Source organism: Wyeomyia smithii, chromosome 3, assembly GCF_029784165.1.
Source record: "Wyeomyia smithii strain HCP4-BCI-WySm-NY-G18 chromosome 3, ASM2978416v1, whole genome shotgun sequence".
Lineage (NCBI taxonomy): Eukaryota > Metazoa > Arthropoda > Insecta > Diptera > Culicidae > Wyeomyia > Wyeomyia smithii.
The window spans coordinates 196,998,305-197,017,565 of NC_073696.1; the positions used below are offsets into that span (position 1 = coordinate 196,998,305).

The 19,261-nt window shown below is 38.7% G+C and overlaps 1 protein-coding gene across 4 annotated transcripts in view; it reads right to left on the reverse strand.

The window, feature by feature from the left end:
* The window catches only part of LOC129726808 (PDZ domain-containing protein 8), a 67,665-nt gene extending 51,818 nt beyond the window's left edge, over positions 1–15,847 (reverse strand). For all 4 annotated transcript variants that reach the window (XR_008728415.1, XM_055683929.1, XM_055683931.1 and 1 more), the window contains exon 1: positions 14,971–15,847. Coding sequence is in view for 3 of the 4 variants with exons in the window: in XM_055683929.1 (XP_055539904.1) it covers positions 14,971–15,144 (174 nt within the window). In the remaining variant the exon portion in view is untranslated. The remainder of the gene's footprint in view (positions 1–14,970) is intronic.
* Between the last annotated feature and the right edge of the window lie 3,414 nt (positions 15,848–19,261).

The following is a 19,261-nucleotide window of genomic DNA, read 5'->3' on the forward strand; positions in this document are numbered from 1 at the left end:
GCTGTGTTGTTGACTGCTTCCTGCACCGAACGATCGTGCTGTCGTAGACAGTAGAGCATCGTTAAGAGTACACAAAGAAGAAGGCTCAACCCAGACAGAACAGCAAGTCCACTGTCCATTGTCTATTTCGAACCCAAAGCAGGACCAAAGTCGAAATCTTTGAACATTGTGCAAATTTCGAAAGACCTGACGTCACACTACAAAACCGTGACGGAAAACTTAAAAGTAAGGCCAACCAAGCTCCGTGTCGTGGTGAATAACTTAAACAGGCCAACGATATAGCTTGTTCCGAGCTCTTTACTAGATCGAGTCTGTCCGTCGAGTGCCTCTTGAAGGATGCTGTTGGAACAGCAGCCTTCCTGAGGTAAAAATACTTGACTGTTAACAATTGCGGTCTGTGTCGCTCGTCGGCGGTAAAAAATCAATAAGGCACGGTGCAGCAAATGTGGAGAGGACTATGCTGAGAATACTTGCAGTGTAAACGCTGCAAATGTATTCACTGTGGGGAAAATTGGCATGAGATCTCCATATGCGTGGTGTACATGCTTTGATCTGCTGTTTCCGGATGATACTGACACTTACGATCCACTAACAGAAACGTTCTACGTCAATCCTGGGGAGTCTAGAAAGAGGAAAAATATTTCCTCTCCTAGGCTTCCCAGAAAAGGCCCTAAGATTTTTTAAGGTGGATTGAATAATATGAACAAATCAAAAAATGCTTCAGTAAAACCAAAGCAAAATGGGCTTGGATTTTTTTTTATTTATTGATTATTGATTGGTTGAAATTTAAAGTCTGAGAAGAAGTTTCCAGCACTTCCTGGAACATCTAAAACCCTAGTGGCTCCTCTTGCATATCCAGATAACCAAATAAACTCTGGATTGATGAAATTTTCTGATATTGTCGACTGGATTTTTGAAACCTTAAAGATACCTAATCCAATTAAAAAAATTCGCACAGTATTGCTCCCAACAGGTAGATCATTTTTAAAGCAATTAACAGCCCAATGGCCTCTTCTTGCAGCGGTTGTATTCTTCGATGGCTAATTTATCTGCTAATGTGAAGGATTCTATCTCTGTCGTACAGTGGAATTGTAGAAGTATTAAATTGATTCATTTAAAGCTTTAATAGAAAAAAAAAACAAATGCGATGCATTTTCCCTTTTTGAAATATGGCTTACTTCGAATATTAATCTTACTTTCCGTGATTTTTATTGTTATTCACCTTGATCGAGTCACCCCAAATGTAGGAGTACTTCTAAGAAGTGCCATTTTTTCTATAGTATTCCTCGATTCAAGGCATTGAAGTTGTCGCATGTTGAAGGATAATACAAAGTGAAGAGCTTTATATTGCCTCAATATATATTCCAACCAGAGCACAGGTTGAGCAACGGCTGTTCTTTGATTTAATTAACCCGTAAAGACCCGGGACGGAACTTGTTTTTTTAAAATGCTCGTTCTCAGCACTGGAACGGCCGATTTGGGAAAACTTGGAATTTTATTCAAGGGGAATAGTTGCTCTAAATTTTGGTAAAGGTGCCACCCCTCTGTAGCCCTCCCCGTTTTCGTGAGATGCAAATATGTCTGTGTTTTTTTCTAATTTTTCGAACAAAATGAGCTTGCACTGGGAATTTTCATACGTATCAACTGCTCCATGTATCAAATCATGCCAGGTAGATAAAATATGGTATGTAAGAGTGAATTTTGGAGTTTCCAAAATATTTCAGTACAAGATCACAAAACTACGTATTTTTATAAAAATTCTTCTCCTCTCACCCCGTTTGATTGGGAGATTGGGAAATTTTAGCTTTCATGACGTGGCTTGGGGTTCTTCTTCTTTCTTTTTGAAAATTAAACTACTAGGAAGGTAATTTCCCCTAAGACCAATATCGTATCACCCTCTACTATTATGTCCCGTTCCTAGCATGCCACGATCAACCACCCGCACTGCCTTATGGGAGTTATTTTTGTAACTAAGAAAATGTGTCTATTCAACAGACAATATTGTTTTACATTATTGGATCAATTGCACGTTGAAATCAAAGCGACAAAACTACATATTGCAACGAAAAAAGTGCTCTTTCGCCAAGACAACGCTCCAGCGCATTTTTCTAGCGATACGCCTTGACGCCAAAATTGACAACGAAATATTGAAGGACTAATACAATAAGTCATTACTACAGAGTCCCGGGATATAATTTCTAGGGAAATTTTAATTCAAATCCCGGGATCCAGGAAAATGTTTTTTCAATGGAAATTATTGGAAAACCGGTTTTAAGCTACAAATTAATGCCAGACTTTTATTTGTTTATGACTAGCTTTTATTCACCTTTCTTGGTCTTTGATTTGTAATTATATATAAACAAACCTGGTATGACCCAAGTAAAAAAATTGGTTTTATCAAAGTTTTATAGCGCTGTTTTGTCTGTATTAAGCGCTATAAACCTTTAATAAAACCAATATTGTTACTAGGGGAATCATCTTTCTCACTCTTTGTCTAATAATATGCTCCTTAGGATGCTAACAGAATGAATGCGAAAAAACTACCTTTCAATTTTCGTTTAGCGATAGTGTCTTCTCGAAAAAATGCCCCATGAAAAATCTGAGCTCAATTGGACTGGAAGTGGAGCCTCAAAGCGGTCAGAGTTTAACTTTTTGACTATGAAAAAATGCACAGATAGCAAATAGTTTATGAAATGTAGAAATCGAAACATTATTTTTGATACAAAATATCTTAAACATGCAAAAATGTATCAAACGTCGAGATCTGGTGTCATCTTAGAAAAAAAAATAAGAAAGATAGAGTCCCAAGTCCCAGGATTTTTTTTGAACCAGATCTCTACGTTCAAGTTCATTAAGCAGACAATGTGTGCAGTAGGGAAAGCGAAATTAAGTGAGCTGGAGATAAGATACAGATTTGGAAAAATATACCGCATTCCGACGGGACTTGAACCCGCCATCTCCCTGTCTCCGGCATGGTGTTTTGACCAATTAAACTACGGGGGGCGGTGGTACTGCTCTACAATCTATATGCGTATCATATTCCACTGCCTACTTATTCTATTACTCATCCCTAACTACACACACTGCTGTGCAAGCGTTATTTATACGACTGGAAGGAATGTCTTATCACACACAGAAGAGTCAGCTGACGCTGATAACTCTTATAGACCTGTGTGATCGAGACCAAAGTCAGTCTGCTTGCAAGTGTGACACAACAACGGAAGGTGCTCCGTAGGGCTAAATTAGCAAGAGCAATAGAATAAGTCGGCAGTGAAATGTGATACGCATATAGATTGTGGAACAGTACCCCCGTCCCTCGTAGTTTAATTGGTCAAAACACCATGCTGGAGACAGGGAGATTATGGGTTCAAATCCCGTCGGAATGCGGTATATTTTTTCCAATCTGTATCATATTTCCAGTTCGCTTATTTTTCGCTTTCCCTACTGCACACATTGTTTGCTTAATGAACTTGAATGTTAACGGGTAGAAGCCGTTGTTTAAAATAGAAATTTAGTTCGACAGATCTCTACGTTTTCCTGTTTCTGAGATATTAATCATAAAACGATCGATTTTGAAAGTTTCAATTTTGCATGAGGACTTTTTTCGGGAAATTTCGAAGTCTTATCCCTTCTTATGACAAAAATGAAATCCAAACTAAATAAATCACCCCTCTTTTACTTTTGCATTTTTTTCTCATTTTTCGAGATCCAGGGATTTCGTGAGATATCTAGTTTTAATTTCTCGAATCTCGGGGAGCTGAAAATCATCAGGAAATGGACGCTCTAGAGGTTATCTCAAATTTTTCATCAAAATTATTTTTTAATTACAAAAAAATAACTAACTTCACCGTGCAATAAAACATCTAAGAATTAAATTCCAACAGCACGCTCCATATGTAATAATAAAAAGTTTTTTTTTTATGGCACACGATTATACGTAGCCCTTGAGGTTGGTTTTTAATTGGGGCACAGAAAGTTTTTTGCTCGATGCTTCTGCTCTGCCTGCATCGTTTGATTCATATCTCAAAAATCAATAAATGACATCGCTACTGGCTACGAACTTGTGCCCCTGTTTAATAGTTGTCACAGGTTTACTATCTATCCATGGACAGCGAAAGGCTGCCGATAGAATGAACTCTTTGTTAGTTGTTGCGAGAACGCGACTCTGGCGCTTGACAACGAACGGCAACGTCACGTTCTAACCGATGCCGATGCTCTGATGCGTGAAAGTTCAACCTCCTCAATATGTATTCGCTCTTCGCTGTTGACTTCCTCCACACGAAAGCATGAACCATCATCGACACTTGCTACGCGCCGCAGGAGTGTCAATAATTAATTCCATCTGTTTCCGCCGCTGTGCGAAATCCGGATCGATATGAAATTGAACAATTATATACGGCGAATGGTTCAATTGACTTACTAATCAGTTCTTGCATCGGATAACAACACACACTGAGAGGTTTAAAAATAAGTGTGGCACGTGGTGCACGAGGGTAAGTGTGGTGAGGGTGAACCATATTTTTCTCAGTTTTCCGTGTTACTTGAAGCTAAATATTGAAGTCTGGAAAATCGATGATTTTGATAGAAACAAAAACTACTATTACAACTTGCCTCCTGGCAACTTGTATACCTGGCATTCTATCCGGCAGAGGCATATTAACTAGCAAGCAATTAACTCTAGCCTTAGTCACTTCGTATTCCTTTGACCGGTGATGTCATTTGGAAAATAATCACCCGGCTCCGCTGGTGTAGGCTCGACTCTTTTTTTACAAACAGGTTCCCGCAAGCGAATATTTCAAAATAGGTACCTATTAATTGCTGAAACTTAATCTTTACTGCGGTTGGTGGGTAGAAAAAGGGAAAACAGGTAGCAAAAATATAGCTTTTTTGTTTGATAATGGTGAGACCGGATTACGAATATATTGTGATGGTAATATCTATATTATCTGTATTCCAAAAATATATGACAGATTCTATTGAGAAGAGCTTTTTCCTTTTCAGTATTTGATTCCATTCTAATAAGGTTTTCGAATATTGTATAACAGCAATTTCGACATAGGATCATTGAAAAAGTTCAGAATATGATAAAATAAGCACATCAATTGCGCCACCTGATAATTGGCTTAAACGCATGTGTTTTTGATATATTTGAATACTCATTGATATGCATGCTTGCGGTAGCGGTTTTGCAGTGTACATTGAATCACAGCATTTCCAGTACGACGGACTGTGAAATAATAGTTCGTATGTAAAATGTACAGAATCAATTAAAAGCATACCACTGACACCATCGATTCGCTATTGCAGCACAGCTGGTCAAATCGACGCGATAAAATGCTTGTAGTTGAACCTGGTTGTCGATAAATAAAAATTTCGTTTTAGTATGGCTATAGAATAACATGTTGTACTGTATTGAATACGAGTTAAAAAAAAATTAATGATTTCATGTCCAGGTACTTGAGGACGTTTAGCCGTATAGCTGAAAATTTTCGTCGTTTATTTCCACCCTATCAAATAGAAAAGATTCGAAACATCGCTGACTTCATATCTCATAACCTGGTGGTGTGGTTGGTAAACGACTGGACAGTGCGTACCAGCAGTACAACCCGTACTAGTTGGCATAAAATAGACCTCAATGTAGTCCTGAGCATACTGCCCAGCAACTCCTATCTCCACCTCCACGTCATACCGATTGGGATATGTGCAACCAAGATCGGTGAATTACTGGAGACATGGTCGTATACTAACAGGAAAGAAGGAGCTGTTCCGCTAGGGGAGCAGCTTAGCGTCTATTCCCCAAGTCAGGGGCGGCCCAAAAACCAACTGATTCCGTGCGGCTGAATTATCAAATGCGGGGTCTCGCCAGCGAGACTAGTCATCGCGGAACGTCAGAGCTCTACTGAAACAAGCACGCGTAAGTATCTCAGTCAGGGTAGTGCGGAAAGTGTAAGTGGAGCCATCCAAGACATGCGGTGACCGAAGACGAGTGAGCTTGAGCTCCAAGCGGTAGATCCTATCGCGGGAATGACCTTTAAATTACACATCTTCTTCAGTGACGACGACATGGACAAAAGAGGCGTCGGTTTCGTCATACAAGGAAAACTGATCAAGTGTGTCATCAACGGAAATTCTTCAATTACCGCACTGATAAGCGATAATCCCGAGGAGGAGTTCTTTAAGCTTTTCGATAAAACATATAGAGAGTGGCCAAAACATGACATGGCGATCGTCATCGAAGACGCTAAAGCATAGGTTGGACGGAAGCAGTTATTCCGTTTTATCATTGATAGACATAGCCTCCATGCTACCAGTAATGAAAATGACCTGAGGTTGGTGAACTTCGCCACAGCCGGAGGGATGGCAATCTGTATATCCAAAACTACATGGCAACACTCTAATGATGAAGACTGCTCACAGATCCACCATATTCTGGTTGACGGTCTGCATTTCTCAGACGTCTTCGTTGTGCGGATTTTCCTAGACCCAAACGTCGACTCAGACCACCACCTCGTGGTAGTAACGATTTGCGCCTGCCTGGCCAACGTGTACAACTTAAGCACTTCAAGGAAGATACGATTGGATTGTCAAGAAGTGACGAACGAGAAAGACCGGGCCCGTACTCGTACTGCAAAAAATCATGTGACACGCCAGATGAGAAGGTGTTATTGAGAAGCTACGTTTCTTCATTTTTCTCGAACTCGAGTCTCCCTGGGACTATCGTTAGCCATTGTTTCAGGGAGAAGGGCGACTGTGCTTAGTGCACCCTCTTTTTTTTAACGACTTGGCTGACTTCGTAAAGGCAGAGTTAGCCTTCACTGGCATTTCGATGGGTGTTCCATCAATTGGTGCCTTGCAGCGTGAGAACGATCCGGAAAGCAGCCGTGATGACTGCTCTCCAGGCGCTCTCATCGTCGCACATCTTTCTCAATATCAGCACATGCTCAGCGGTTTTCTATTTCCTCACATTGTGGACGCATAAGTGACTCCGCGTGCCCAAAGCAGCCATGGCCTGACAATATCTGTGTCAGGTGGAAGGTAACTGCCCCATGGCGCCTATCGATCCATCCGGCTATCTCCGGGATGAGTCCGTGTGTCCATCTACATTTGATAGAATTGGACCATTCCCGCTGCCACATACAACAAAAATCGATTGAACATCGCTAGCCGCCAGTATCGCAACTACAACCGATATTTGTACAACCGGTACGTGAAACGCATTCAAAATAATCTTTGCACACACCCAAAACAGTTCTGGTCGTTCGTGAATGATAAACGGAAGGAAGCCGGATTACCCTCTTCCATGTTTTTGGGCGATTCCGTTGCTAACAACGAACGTGAAAAATGCGATCTATTTGCCCAGCAGTTCCAGCAAGTTTTCAACGGTTTTGTTGCCTCTCCCGAACAAGTCAGTATAGCCAGCAATGCAGCTCCCCGAGACGTGTTTTCATTTCGACTGCCGCTTATTAATACAGAGGATGTTGTCATTGCCCTGAGTAAGCTGAAAGCTTCGTATGCCGCTGGACCTGATGGTATTCCTTCAGCGGTTCTCAAGCGATGTGGAGAAGTTCTCTGTTCGCCAATCGCTAAGCTATTCAATTTATCTGTGCAGCAATGTAAATTTCCTGACCGTTGGAAATTTTCGTATTTGTTTCCAATTCACAAGAAAGGTGATAAACGCAACATCTCTAATTATCGTGGCATCACATCCTTGTGCGCTTGCTCTAAGTTGTTCGAGATAAATATTAACGACGCTTTATTCGCTAGCTGTAAACATTATACTGACACCGAGCAGCACGGATTTTTCCTAAACGGTCAGTAACCACAAACTTAATGCAGTTCGTGTCTCGCTGTGTACAAACCATGGATTGTGGTTTTCAAACTGATGCAATTTATCTGGACTTGAAGGCTGCGTTCGATAAAGTGGACCACGGGATACTGCTTGGTAAAATGCTTAGGCTCGGTATAACATCGGATTCCGTACGCTGGTTTGAGTCGTATTTGACTGAGCGTAGAGTTTGTCTGAAAGTAGGATCTGTTGTTTCAGACCGCTTTTCCAATATGTCAGGAGTTCCTCAAGGTAGTAACCTGGGTCCGCTACTTTTCTCTATCTTCATCAACGACGCTGCTCTTCTGCTGCCACCAGGCTGCGGGCTGTTTTATGCTGACGACACGAAACTGTTTAAAAAAATTAAGTGTTTGCGTGATTGTATGGAGCTACAGAATTACCTGGACACGTTTGCGAGTTGGTGTGGAACGAACTGCTCAACGCTGAGCATAGATAAATGCAACACGATCTCTTTTAATAGGAAGCGTACGCAAATCGAATTTACATATTCTATTGAAAATCAACATCTTTTCCGTGTGGAGTGTGTAAAAGACCTCGGAGTAATTTTGGACCACGAACTGACATTTAAAACCCATTATGACAGCATTATCGCTAAGGCAAACCGACAACTTGGGTTTATATTCAAGATTGCTGATGAATTTCGTGATCCGTTATGCTTCAAATCATTGTACTGTTCCCTTGTGAGATCAAACCTAGAGACCAGTTCTGTGGTATGGAGTCCTTTCCATGCAAATTGGTCACACAGAATGGAAATGGTGCGGAAAAAATTCATCCGCTATGCTCTCCGCTTTTTCCCTTGGCGGGATCCACAGAACCTACCACCATAAGAAAACCGCTGCCGACTTCTCGGTATTCAACCATTAGAACATCGACGACAAATCGCACAGGCCGTCTTTGCTGCTAAACTATTGACTGGCCACATCGACTGCCCAAGTATTTTGACCCAGCTCAATCTATACGCTCCTGAAAGACCACTGCGTAACAGAAACTTTTTTTACTTGGAACCGCGCAGTCGACTTTATGGTTCCCACGATCCGATTCGCGCCATATCCCGCCGCTTTAATGAGTTTTATGAGTTATTTGACTTCAATATGCCGATCAACGCTTTTCGTCAGCGAGTTATTGATGTTTTACGAACAACCTGACTATATTTTTAATTCAATAATTCATTAAGACTCATCATTGTCAGATGAATATAGATTGTGAAATAAATAGATTGTGAAATAAATCTGTTACTTACAGAGATCCCAAAAAAGAGACTGGGAGCAATATACACAATATTTGCGAAAAGATTTACCTTTAAATTGTAGCAGAATTGAAACAGTTTCAGAATTGGAATCTATGACAATTCAGCTAAATGAAATGGTGATAAATGCATACAATAATAGTTGTCTCGCCAAACAATCGTCATCAAGTAGGGACGTGCCATGGTGGAACAAGAAGCTTGAAAGTCTTCGAAAAAATAGTCGGAAACTATTTAATAAAGCAAAACGTACTTCAGACTGGGCTCAATATAGAAGAGCCTTAACTGAATATAGCAATGAAATCCGGAAATCTAAAAGGAGGTCTTGGGTTCAAATGTGTGAATCTATAGAAAGAACTCCAGTTGTTTCCAGATTACAAAAGACTCTTGCCAAAGATCATACCGTTGAGCTTGGCAATCTAAAGCGTCATGACGGAATCTGTACTAGTGGTCCTCGTGGTACCTTAAATCTAATGATGGAAACGTATTTTCCCGGTTCTATTGAAAAGACGGATTCAGCCATCTCTGATTTAGTTGAAATTTGTATTACGCAGACTAGCTCTGGGTATGCTAGAACGGAAAATACTGTATCAGATGTGGGGGATGAAATTTTTACGACAACCTGGTTCTGGAAAGTGCTATGAGATCCTTTGAGCCCTTCAAGTCTGCAAGTGTAGATGGAATATTTCCAGCATTGCTTCAAAAAGGTGAAGCAATACTAATTCCTTCTCTCATTGAGATTTTCAAGGCCAGTTTAAGGTTGAATCATATTCCATCAAAATGGAGGGTAGTAAGAGTAATCTTCATACCTAAAACTGGGAAGCGTGATAAGACGCATCCTAAATCATACAGACCCATTAGTCTTTCTTCGCTTTTGTTGAAGACAATGGAAAAAGTGCTGAATGATTTCATTCATACATCTTACATGCAAACAAAACCGCTTTCAAAGTTCCAGTTTGCCTATCAAACTAGAAAATCCACTATAACAGCGCTCAAGAAAATTGAAAATAACAGCTGGTCATGAAAATTGAAAAGTCACTTTCAACTAAAGAAATTGCGCTGTGCTCTTTCTTGGATATTGAAGGTGCTTTTGATAATGCGTCCTATTCTTCAATGTCTAGTGCAATGAAGAACAAAGGATTTCACACGAGCATTGTTAACTGGATTCATACCATGCTTGCAGAAAGAGAAATCACTTCTGAGTTGGGAGGTTCGTCTATTACGGTAAGGGCAACGAAAGGATGTCCGCAAGGAGGAGTTCTTTCGCCACTTATGTGGTCTTTGGTGGTGGACGATCTTCTCAAAAGCTCAGAAGCAAAAGGTTTCGAAGTTGTGGGCTTTGCAGATGACATAGTCATCTTGGTAAGAGGAAAGTTCGACAACATCAATCAACAAGGCGGTCAGTGCATTATGGTTGTGCTCCAAAACCGTTGGAAGAAAGTGGGGCTTGAGTCCGAAAATGGTGATGTGGATATTCACATCGATTATACGTCCAAAACTGACCTACGCTGCGTTATTATGGTGGCCAAACACCAAAGGATTCACCGCCAGAACAAAGCTAGATAAAGTTCAACGACTTGCGTCCATTGCTATAACAGGAGCAATGAGCAGCACCCCATCAAAATCTCTTGATGCAATTCTTCATGTGTTGCCATTGTACGAATACATGCAAATAGAAGCAGAAAAGAGTGCATTGAGGCTCAAAAGAACATAAACTATCTTGTCAGGTGATCTTGTGGGTCACCTGACTATACTGGACTTTTTCAAAAGAGGGCCAGTGATGAGTATGAATGGAGACTGGATGGCACCACAGGATAACCATGATATTCCCTACAAGGTATGCGAAACGTCGCGTACAGACTGGGAAGTCGGAGTTCCTGATGTCCGTCCCGGTTCAACGATATTCCCCTCAGAGGGCTCAAAAATAGATACAAAAACTGGTGCAGGAATCTTCAGCCCTGGAATCAATATTTCAGTGGCAATGGGACACTGGCCAACAGTGTTTCAAGCAGAGATTTTTGCAATCCTTGAATGTGCGTATGTTTGTCAGACTAGAAAATACATGGCTTCTTACAGCCCAAAGAAAATTGGTCTTTGAATCCTGGAAAGGTGATTGGCGTCATACACCATATTTTACCTGACTGGGAGCGTGTCGGTGCAGGTACCTGATCACTCACAACAATAGTGGTCATTGTATTTTGCAAAGCGACACGTATAGCAATTGACTGGGATATATTACAAAAGTTCACATCAATGAACAACGTAATCCTAATTCCCTAACAAATAAAATATAGTGAACCCTTTTCCTACAGTGGACGACTCGTCAGATCAACTCAATTTTTGCGAAAACTCGAGGGATTATCAATAAACTTTCATCGGGAAACAGGTTAATTTACCCTAATTTGCCGAACTGTGCTAACCTATGTCTAATCTAAGAAGATAGAATTTATGATTGTGCGAAGAAAAAGATTTCATTTGAATAGAAAAAAAACAATACTGTTCTCACCATCTACTCAATTCACAGGTAGATTGAGATATACAACAGTCGTTGATCCTATACTGGAGTAGAACTATATTGGATGGACCACTTCCTTCAGTAGACCACCCTGACGAAAAACTGTTTATTCTCTCAATCTAAATTGAAATTTTGTGTAAATTATCCTATAGTGGACCTCTTGTCTATAGTGGACCACCCGCCAAATTAACTCATTTTATACGAAAACTCAAGGAATTTCCAGAAAACTTTGATCGGGAAACATCTCATCCAACCAATCTGCGTCCGTATCACGTAAAATATTTATACAATTCGGTTAACATATAGTGGACCGCCTACCTACAGTGGACCACTCGTCAGATTACCTGAATTTCTCATAACATAAATCGGAACTTATGAATGTTTTTCGTGATTCTGATGTAGATTCACTGGATAAGATGTTTTCCCGATGAAAGTTTTCTGAAAATCCCTCGTATTTTCGCATGAATTGAACTAACCTGGCGGATGGTCCGCTTAGGCCATTATAAGGTAATTAACGCTGGAAATATTTCTCGTGATTCTGACGCAAATTAGTTGGATAAGACATTCCTCGACGAAAGTTTCTTGGAAACCCTTTGAGTTTTCGCATAAGTTTCAATCTTATCCAGTTAATCTGCATCGGAATTACATGTATAGGGTAAATCAACCTATAGTTGATCGCTTTCCTATAGTGGACCACCCGCCAGATTGACTCAATTTATGTGAAAATTTAAAGGATTTTCAGAAAACTTCCATCGGGAAATATCTTATCCGGTTAAATTGCTCCGAAACCGCGAAAAATATTTGTAAATTCCAATTTATATCCAGAGAATAAATAGTTTTTAGTCAGCGTGGTCCGCTGAAGGAAGTGGTTTATCCAAGGAAGTAGTTCTGTCCTATGTTAAGAGAAATTGAGTTAATCTGACAAGTGGTCCACTATATGTTTTTTCCCCCATATCGATGTATAATGTAGAAAATTTTCTAACAAGAGTGTAGAAAAAATTCGCAAAATAATAAAAATGCTGATTTTTTTTGTTTTTCGAAACATTTTGTATAAAAGTTGATCTACGTTACTTCAATACCATACCAATAAGCATATGTTTACTCCTGCTGCATAATCATTGGGTAGCAGCTCTTCAATACTCTTCAACAGCACCAGTACGACATATGCTTAATAAAAGCTGCCTATAAAGTAAACATTGTTTTTTGGGGTAGAATATTTTCAGTAAAATGCTAAGTTTACTTGTTTTCTTATCAAATTAAGTTAAGTTTAGGCAGATCCATTTCAGTTACCAATTTTTATTTTTTTTGCATGAACGTGTTGAATGAAAACGCCAAAGTTTGAACGAGCTTTTCGAGCAAATTTACCAAAATTAGTTCCTAAGTAAAAATCTAAACAGTAACCTAAAATCAGCCGCTCAGATTCTGAATAAATTTCCTCTTGTTAACAAAGAGCTTCTTCTCACTACCTGTTTCAATTGGAATTCAACTCGCACATTATTTTCCGGCCGGTTTCACTATCAGACGCACGTAGGCTGTATTATTGTAGCGCTAACTTAGGCCCATTCTTCTCTTTCATCCATCATTATTACATACAGCATCAAAACTGGTCCAAAGCACATAGCATTCGCAAAACTGTACGATAATATCTTTAACTTTGCTTTTCGTGGGAATCGGTGGATTTTTGGAAGCAGTGATATCAATGAGTCTGAGACCAATTCTGTTCGTGAGCTCATGTGCACTGAATCGTCCTATAATCGATCTAGATTCCACCTCCTACGCAACCTGAGTATTGCAATCTTCAATAACGATTCTGATATGATGCCTCGTGCAGCTGTCGTATTCTCATTTCAATTGCGCATAAAAGGCGTCCCTATCGTCATCGTCGATTTCTAGGTGAGGATTTTGCACTTTCTTTGGGGCTGGCATAGAAGGAGTGGACCCCACTGCCACCAGTAGATGAGCTTTTGTGGCGTTGTCCGAGTATTTTTTTTAATCCATTTTTCAACCCTCATCCTCTCCTACGTAACAAAAAGTAACGCAACCACCTTCCCCTCATACAAATTACGTTAGACTGTAAATGACCCTACCTTCCAAGTTGATATAATTTGGAGTGCCTTGTAACACATACCTATCATTGTGTTCATTTCTTTATTAGAGAAGTTGTTCATCTTGGTCAAAACAAGATATTCAAACGATTAAAGAAAACATGAAAAAATGCCCTGGAGCTTAAACAGGAAAAATATAAAGAATATAGCTTGTTTAACCATCGCTACAATTTTGGTACCCAGAGACGTCTCGGAAGTGCATCAGGTATACCCAAAAACAAACAGAGAAATGGCGAACCCAGCGAGCAATTACTATTCGGTCTTTTGATGCACTTTCGAGACTATTCGAAGCGCCAAAAATCACAGTAACTATTGGAAAGCTTATCTTTTTTTATTTTTCCAGAGCTCTTGGGCGATACCTGTAAACATTTCTTGAAGTTTCGAAAAAATTTTCCAAAAAAAATCAAACGATAAAAATCAAAAGTTGTATTGTGCGTAACACAAAGATTAGAAATGAGTAACATGTCTTAATAATGTTGAAATTCATTCAAGCTCGAATATAATTTAGAAAGGCAAACCTATGATCTGGTAAATTATTTAATTGTGTCTGCAAGATTAACGTCTTCAATTCCAAACTATATTTATTATTCTGCTCCCAATAAACTTGCAAACGTAATTCACTGTTGCCGAAAACTAAATGTTAGAAGTTTATTATTATGCTCACAAGGCATGACCAGCGATTGCTAGTCGTTGCAATAAATAAGTCAGCCAGCCTTTGATAAAAGCTTGAAACTCAAGACCGATAAAGATTCGGCTACGTGTGTACGATTCTGAAATATTTACAATCAACGATTTCTATCTTCGGCAATAAAAGAAGTTTGCAGTTAATAGGCGATTTTAAAATTTCCAAATGCAACCCTTAATTTTTTTATATTTTCAGTATAGGTAACAGGTAATTATTAAAAAAAAACAAAAAGGATTTTTTTCATCATAAAAAGGATAAGTCAGTAGCTTAAGTCTTTGTTTCAATGTTTCCAAATGCTTAGCTGTGACATTAGAAGGGACTCCCAAATTTCAAACTAACGAAATACTTTTTTTAACCCACACTTAAAACGTACATTTTCATGGAAAAAAGGCAACAATTAAAGTTTGATTACATTTGACGTTAGAAAAGTTTATACCATAGCAAAGTACGCAAACATAAATCTACCTCTAAAGGTACGACTACGAACTAGTAAAAATGCTAAAAACTTCAACTATGAAGGTCTCGTTGAAAATTCCATGCACAGAAACGTAAAACTTTTATTTTATTAACACTTACATCCGGGAGCACGTAGGGTTCGCTGAAGGCTGACTTCCGGTACTGTTCCTGCTCGTCGCTCAGTTCCGGCAGGTGGAAATATCGCACGAACGCGTAGTACTGTATTAACAGCATCAGCACGGCGCCAATCACGCAGGACATCAGGCAGAAGAGAAAGAGATTTGCCAAATCCATCCTGTGTCCACCCTTTTTTTTCTTGGTTTTCAATTTTTCCGAAATAGATCCGTTCGTTGCGGGAACAGATAGTTTACACGCTTGCCGGCAACTACTAATTAAGCACTTTATCACTTGTTTTTCTCGGTTCAGGTTTCCGTCTTCGGCTGACGGGGGGCTGTTTACGGTTTGGATGAAATCACTGCCTTCAGGCGCACTTTTCAATTAGAACCCACACCCGAACAGATAAAACTGGGTGAGCCCGAATGACAGCGATTCGTTTTCGGTTTCTTCTAATACGGCAACATCAGCTTGCTATTCCGAGAGCTATTCTTATCAGCCGAAACCTGCTGCTCGTTTACCATTCAACGGCTTCGACATATTTTCACCGAACCATTTCATTTATAATCACTGCAACAGCTTCGGTAGAAGAAGCCCACTTAAGCAAACAAGACAAAGCACTGCTGAGGCCGTCGTAGCATGAGCATAATGTAGCTATTAATAAATGATTGAACGCGACCGAATCATTGTACTGCTTTTTTCGGAGAACTGACTGAATAATCTACATCTTAAACATGATAACTTTTATTGAAAAACAAATCCTACTATTGAAAATCTTCTTGCTGTCGTTGTTTTGTTTGCATATCTATTAATCTTTCAACATAAAAAATTGCTTGCAGTGCGAGCAAATGAACTTCTGCTGTCAAAGAGCACTTGGATCGGACTGATGATTAAACGGGACTGACAAGTTGCTGTCAGTTGTCCCGCAGGCAGAAATTGTTGATGCGACAAAGGTAAAGTGGTACGGATTTTATGCTGCTTGCCTGTTGTTTGGCTGAAGACTGCTTCCACTGGGGACGGGTAAACCTAAATCCATAGGTAGGTGAATGGTAGGTAAATCATAGTAAAGGGTAACAAAACTGTAGTAGAAAAAAAAACCCAAGTTCCGAATTGATGACAAATGTTTTACGTTTTTGATTAATAAAATTTAAAATACATTGAGGGCTCTAATGAAATAGAATGAACATCCCTCAGGTTACATTTTCATACGTTTCATTACGTTGCGCAGCACGTGGGATGTAGCGAACGGTTACCGCCACTGTTACTATAATGTATTGTAGCTTTAAACGTCAAATCACGCTCATCGAATCAATAGACAATCAGAAGTGGAATGATATACACGAATTGAGCCGCCCAACTTCTACCTTTAACAACTACCTTGTTACTTTTAACAATAAACCGCCCAACTTTTAAACCTGATAATACGTTCTAAACAGTACATGTTAACAGATAATCAAAAGGTACAATTTGCTGCTATACAACAGTATGTCACACAGAGAATATGAAAACGTTAATTTCCACGAATAACGGCCGATTTAATGTTTACCATAGCGCCACATTGCAAGCTGTAAAAGTAGGCTGCGATGGTACTAGGGTGTATGTAATATTGCATGCTGTTTTCAGAATTTATGTTTGCAATCAACACATTATATTTATTTTGTTACCAAAGCTTATTTTTGGCGTGAGGCAGATATTAGAACATAAGAAGTTGCTTTGAAAAATAAAAGCAATTCCACATTCTACTTTTTAATCACGACTGGTGGGACTGGGGGAATATGTGTAAATAGGCGTGTAAAAATGCTATGTAAAAAAGGTGTTGATGAAAACAAATATTTTAAAAGTCATAACAGTTTATTTAGTTGGTGTTACGTTTTTGGCAAAGTTGTCTTTCTGATAAAAAAAAAAATAAAAACCTAAAATCATTTTTTTCTTTATTTAATAAAAATGTAATAAAATCCCTACATGTTATGAATCTGATTTCTGACTACCGATAGGATAGTACGGTGCTGCAAAGGAAAAAAAATGCTAGAAGTAAGCAAAACATAGACAAAACACGGTCTAAATAGAGGACAAGACAGAGACGAAACAGAATAAAACAAAGACAACACAGAAAAAACACGGTCTGTATTATGACAAAACGAGACGAATCGAAAACAAGACAAAGACAAAACAAAACGGAAACAAAACAAAAACAAAATAAGGACAAAATAGAAACAATAGAAACCAAAACAATACAGAGACAAAACGAAGACAAATAGAGAGAAGACAAAAACAAGAAAAAATGTAATAAAAACCTTACATGTTATGAATCTGATTTACGACTACCGAGAAGATAGTACGGTGCTGCAAAGGAAAAAATGCTAGATGAAGACAAAATGCGGTCTAAATAAAAACAAGACAGAGACAAAACAGAACAAAACAAAGACAAAACACGGTCTGTATAAAGACAAAACGGGGACAAAACAGGACGAAACGAAAACAAAAATTAGCAAGACGAAGACAAAATAGAAACAAAACAGGTTTAAAACAAAGACAAAATAGAGACAAAACAAAGACAAAATAGAAACAAGTCATAGACAGTATAAAGACAAAATAAAGGCAACTAGAGATAAGACAAAAAAAAACAAAGACAAAACAGAAACAAAACAGAGACAAGACAAGAACAAAACAGAGACAAAACATAGACAAAACATAGACAAAACACGGTCGAAATAAATACAAGACAGGAACAGAACGAAGACTAAACACGGTTTAAATGAAGACAAAACAGAAACCAAACAGAACAAAACGAAAACAAAACAGGGACAAAACAGGAACACAACAAAAACAAAACGAGGAAAAAACAGAGACAAAATAGACACAACAAAGACAAGACTAACACAAAAAGAAGACAAAACATAAACCAAACAAAGAAAAAACAAAGACAAAACATTGACAAAACATAGGCAAGACGAAGACAAAGCAGAGACAAAACGTAAACAAAACAAGGACAAACAATGATAGGACATAAACAAAACAAAAAAAAACAAAGACAAAAACAAAGAAAAGGCAGGGACAAAGCAAAGACAAAATAGAGACAAGACGAGGACAGAACAAGACAGAAACAAGGCAAAGACAAAACAGCTTTAAAACAGAGACAAGCCGAAGACAAAACAAATACAACACAGGGACAAAGTAAAGACAAATTAGAGACAAGCCAGAGACAAGACAGAGACAAAACAGAAACGAGACAGAGACAAGACAGTGAGAAATCAGTGTTGAAACAAAGACAAAACAGTGACAAGACAAAAACAAAGCAGAGACGAATAGAGATGAGACAAAGACAAAGACAAAACAGAAACAAAACAGAGACAAGACAAAACAGAAACAAAACAGCAACAAAACAGAGACCAAACAGAGACAAAACAAAAACAAAACAGGGTTTCAATAAATACAAGACAAAGATGAAACAAAACAAAGACAAAACAGACAAAACACGGTCTAAATAAAGACAAAACGGAGACAAAATAAAATAAAGACAAGAAAGAGACAAAATTAAGCAAAATAGGGATAAGACACAGACAAAACCGAGACAACACAAAAACAAAATACAGACGACACAAAGACAAAACAGAGACGAGACAGAAACAAAACATAGACATAGACATAACAGAAACAAGACAGGGACAAAGTAAAGACGAAACAGAGTTAAGGCAGAGACAAAACGAAAACAAGACAGAGACGAGACAGTGATCAAACAGTGACGAAACAAAGACAAGACGAAGACAAAACGAGGACAAAACAAAGCCAAGACAAAGACAAACATTGACAAAAACAATGACATAACAGTAACGAAACAGACAAAACAGAGCCGAAACAAAGACAAAACATAGACAAAACAGAGACAAAACAAATACAAAGCAAGGACAAAGTTGAGACAAAGCAGAGACAAAATAAAGACGAAACAGATACAGAACAAAAACAAAACATTGACAAAACATAGACAAAACAAATACAAAATACGGACAAAGTTAAGACAAAGCAAAGACAAAACAAATACAAAACTGACACAAAACACATACAAAACACATACAAAACTGAGACAAAACAGGAACGAAACAGAGACAAAACAGAGATAAAACGTAGACAAGAAGTTAAAACAAATACAAAACAAGGATAAAGTTTAGACAAAACAGAGGCGAAACAAAAAAAAACATAGACGAAACATGGACAAAACAAATACCAAACAAGGACGAAGTTGAGACAAAATGAAGACAAAGCAAAGACAAAACAAAGACAAAACAGAGACAAAACAGAA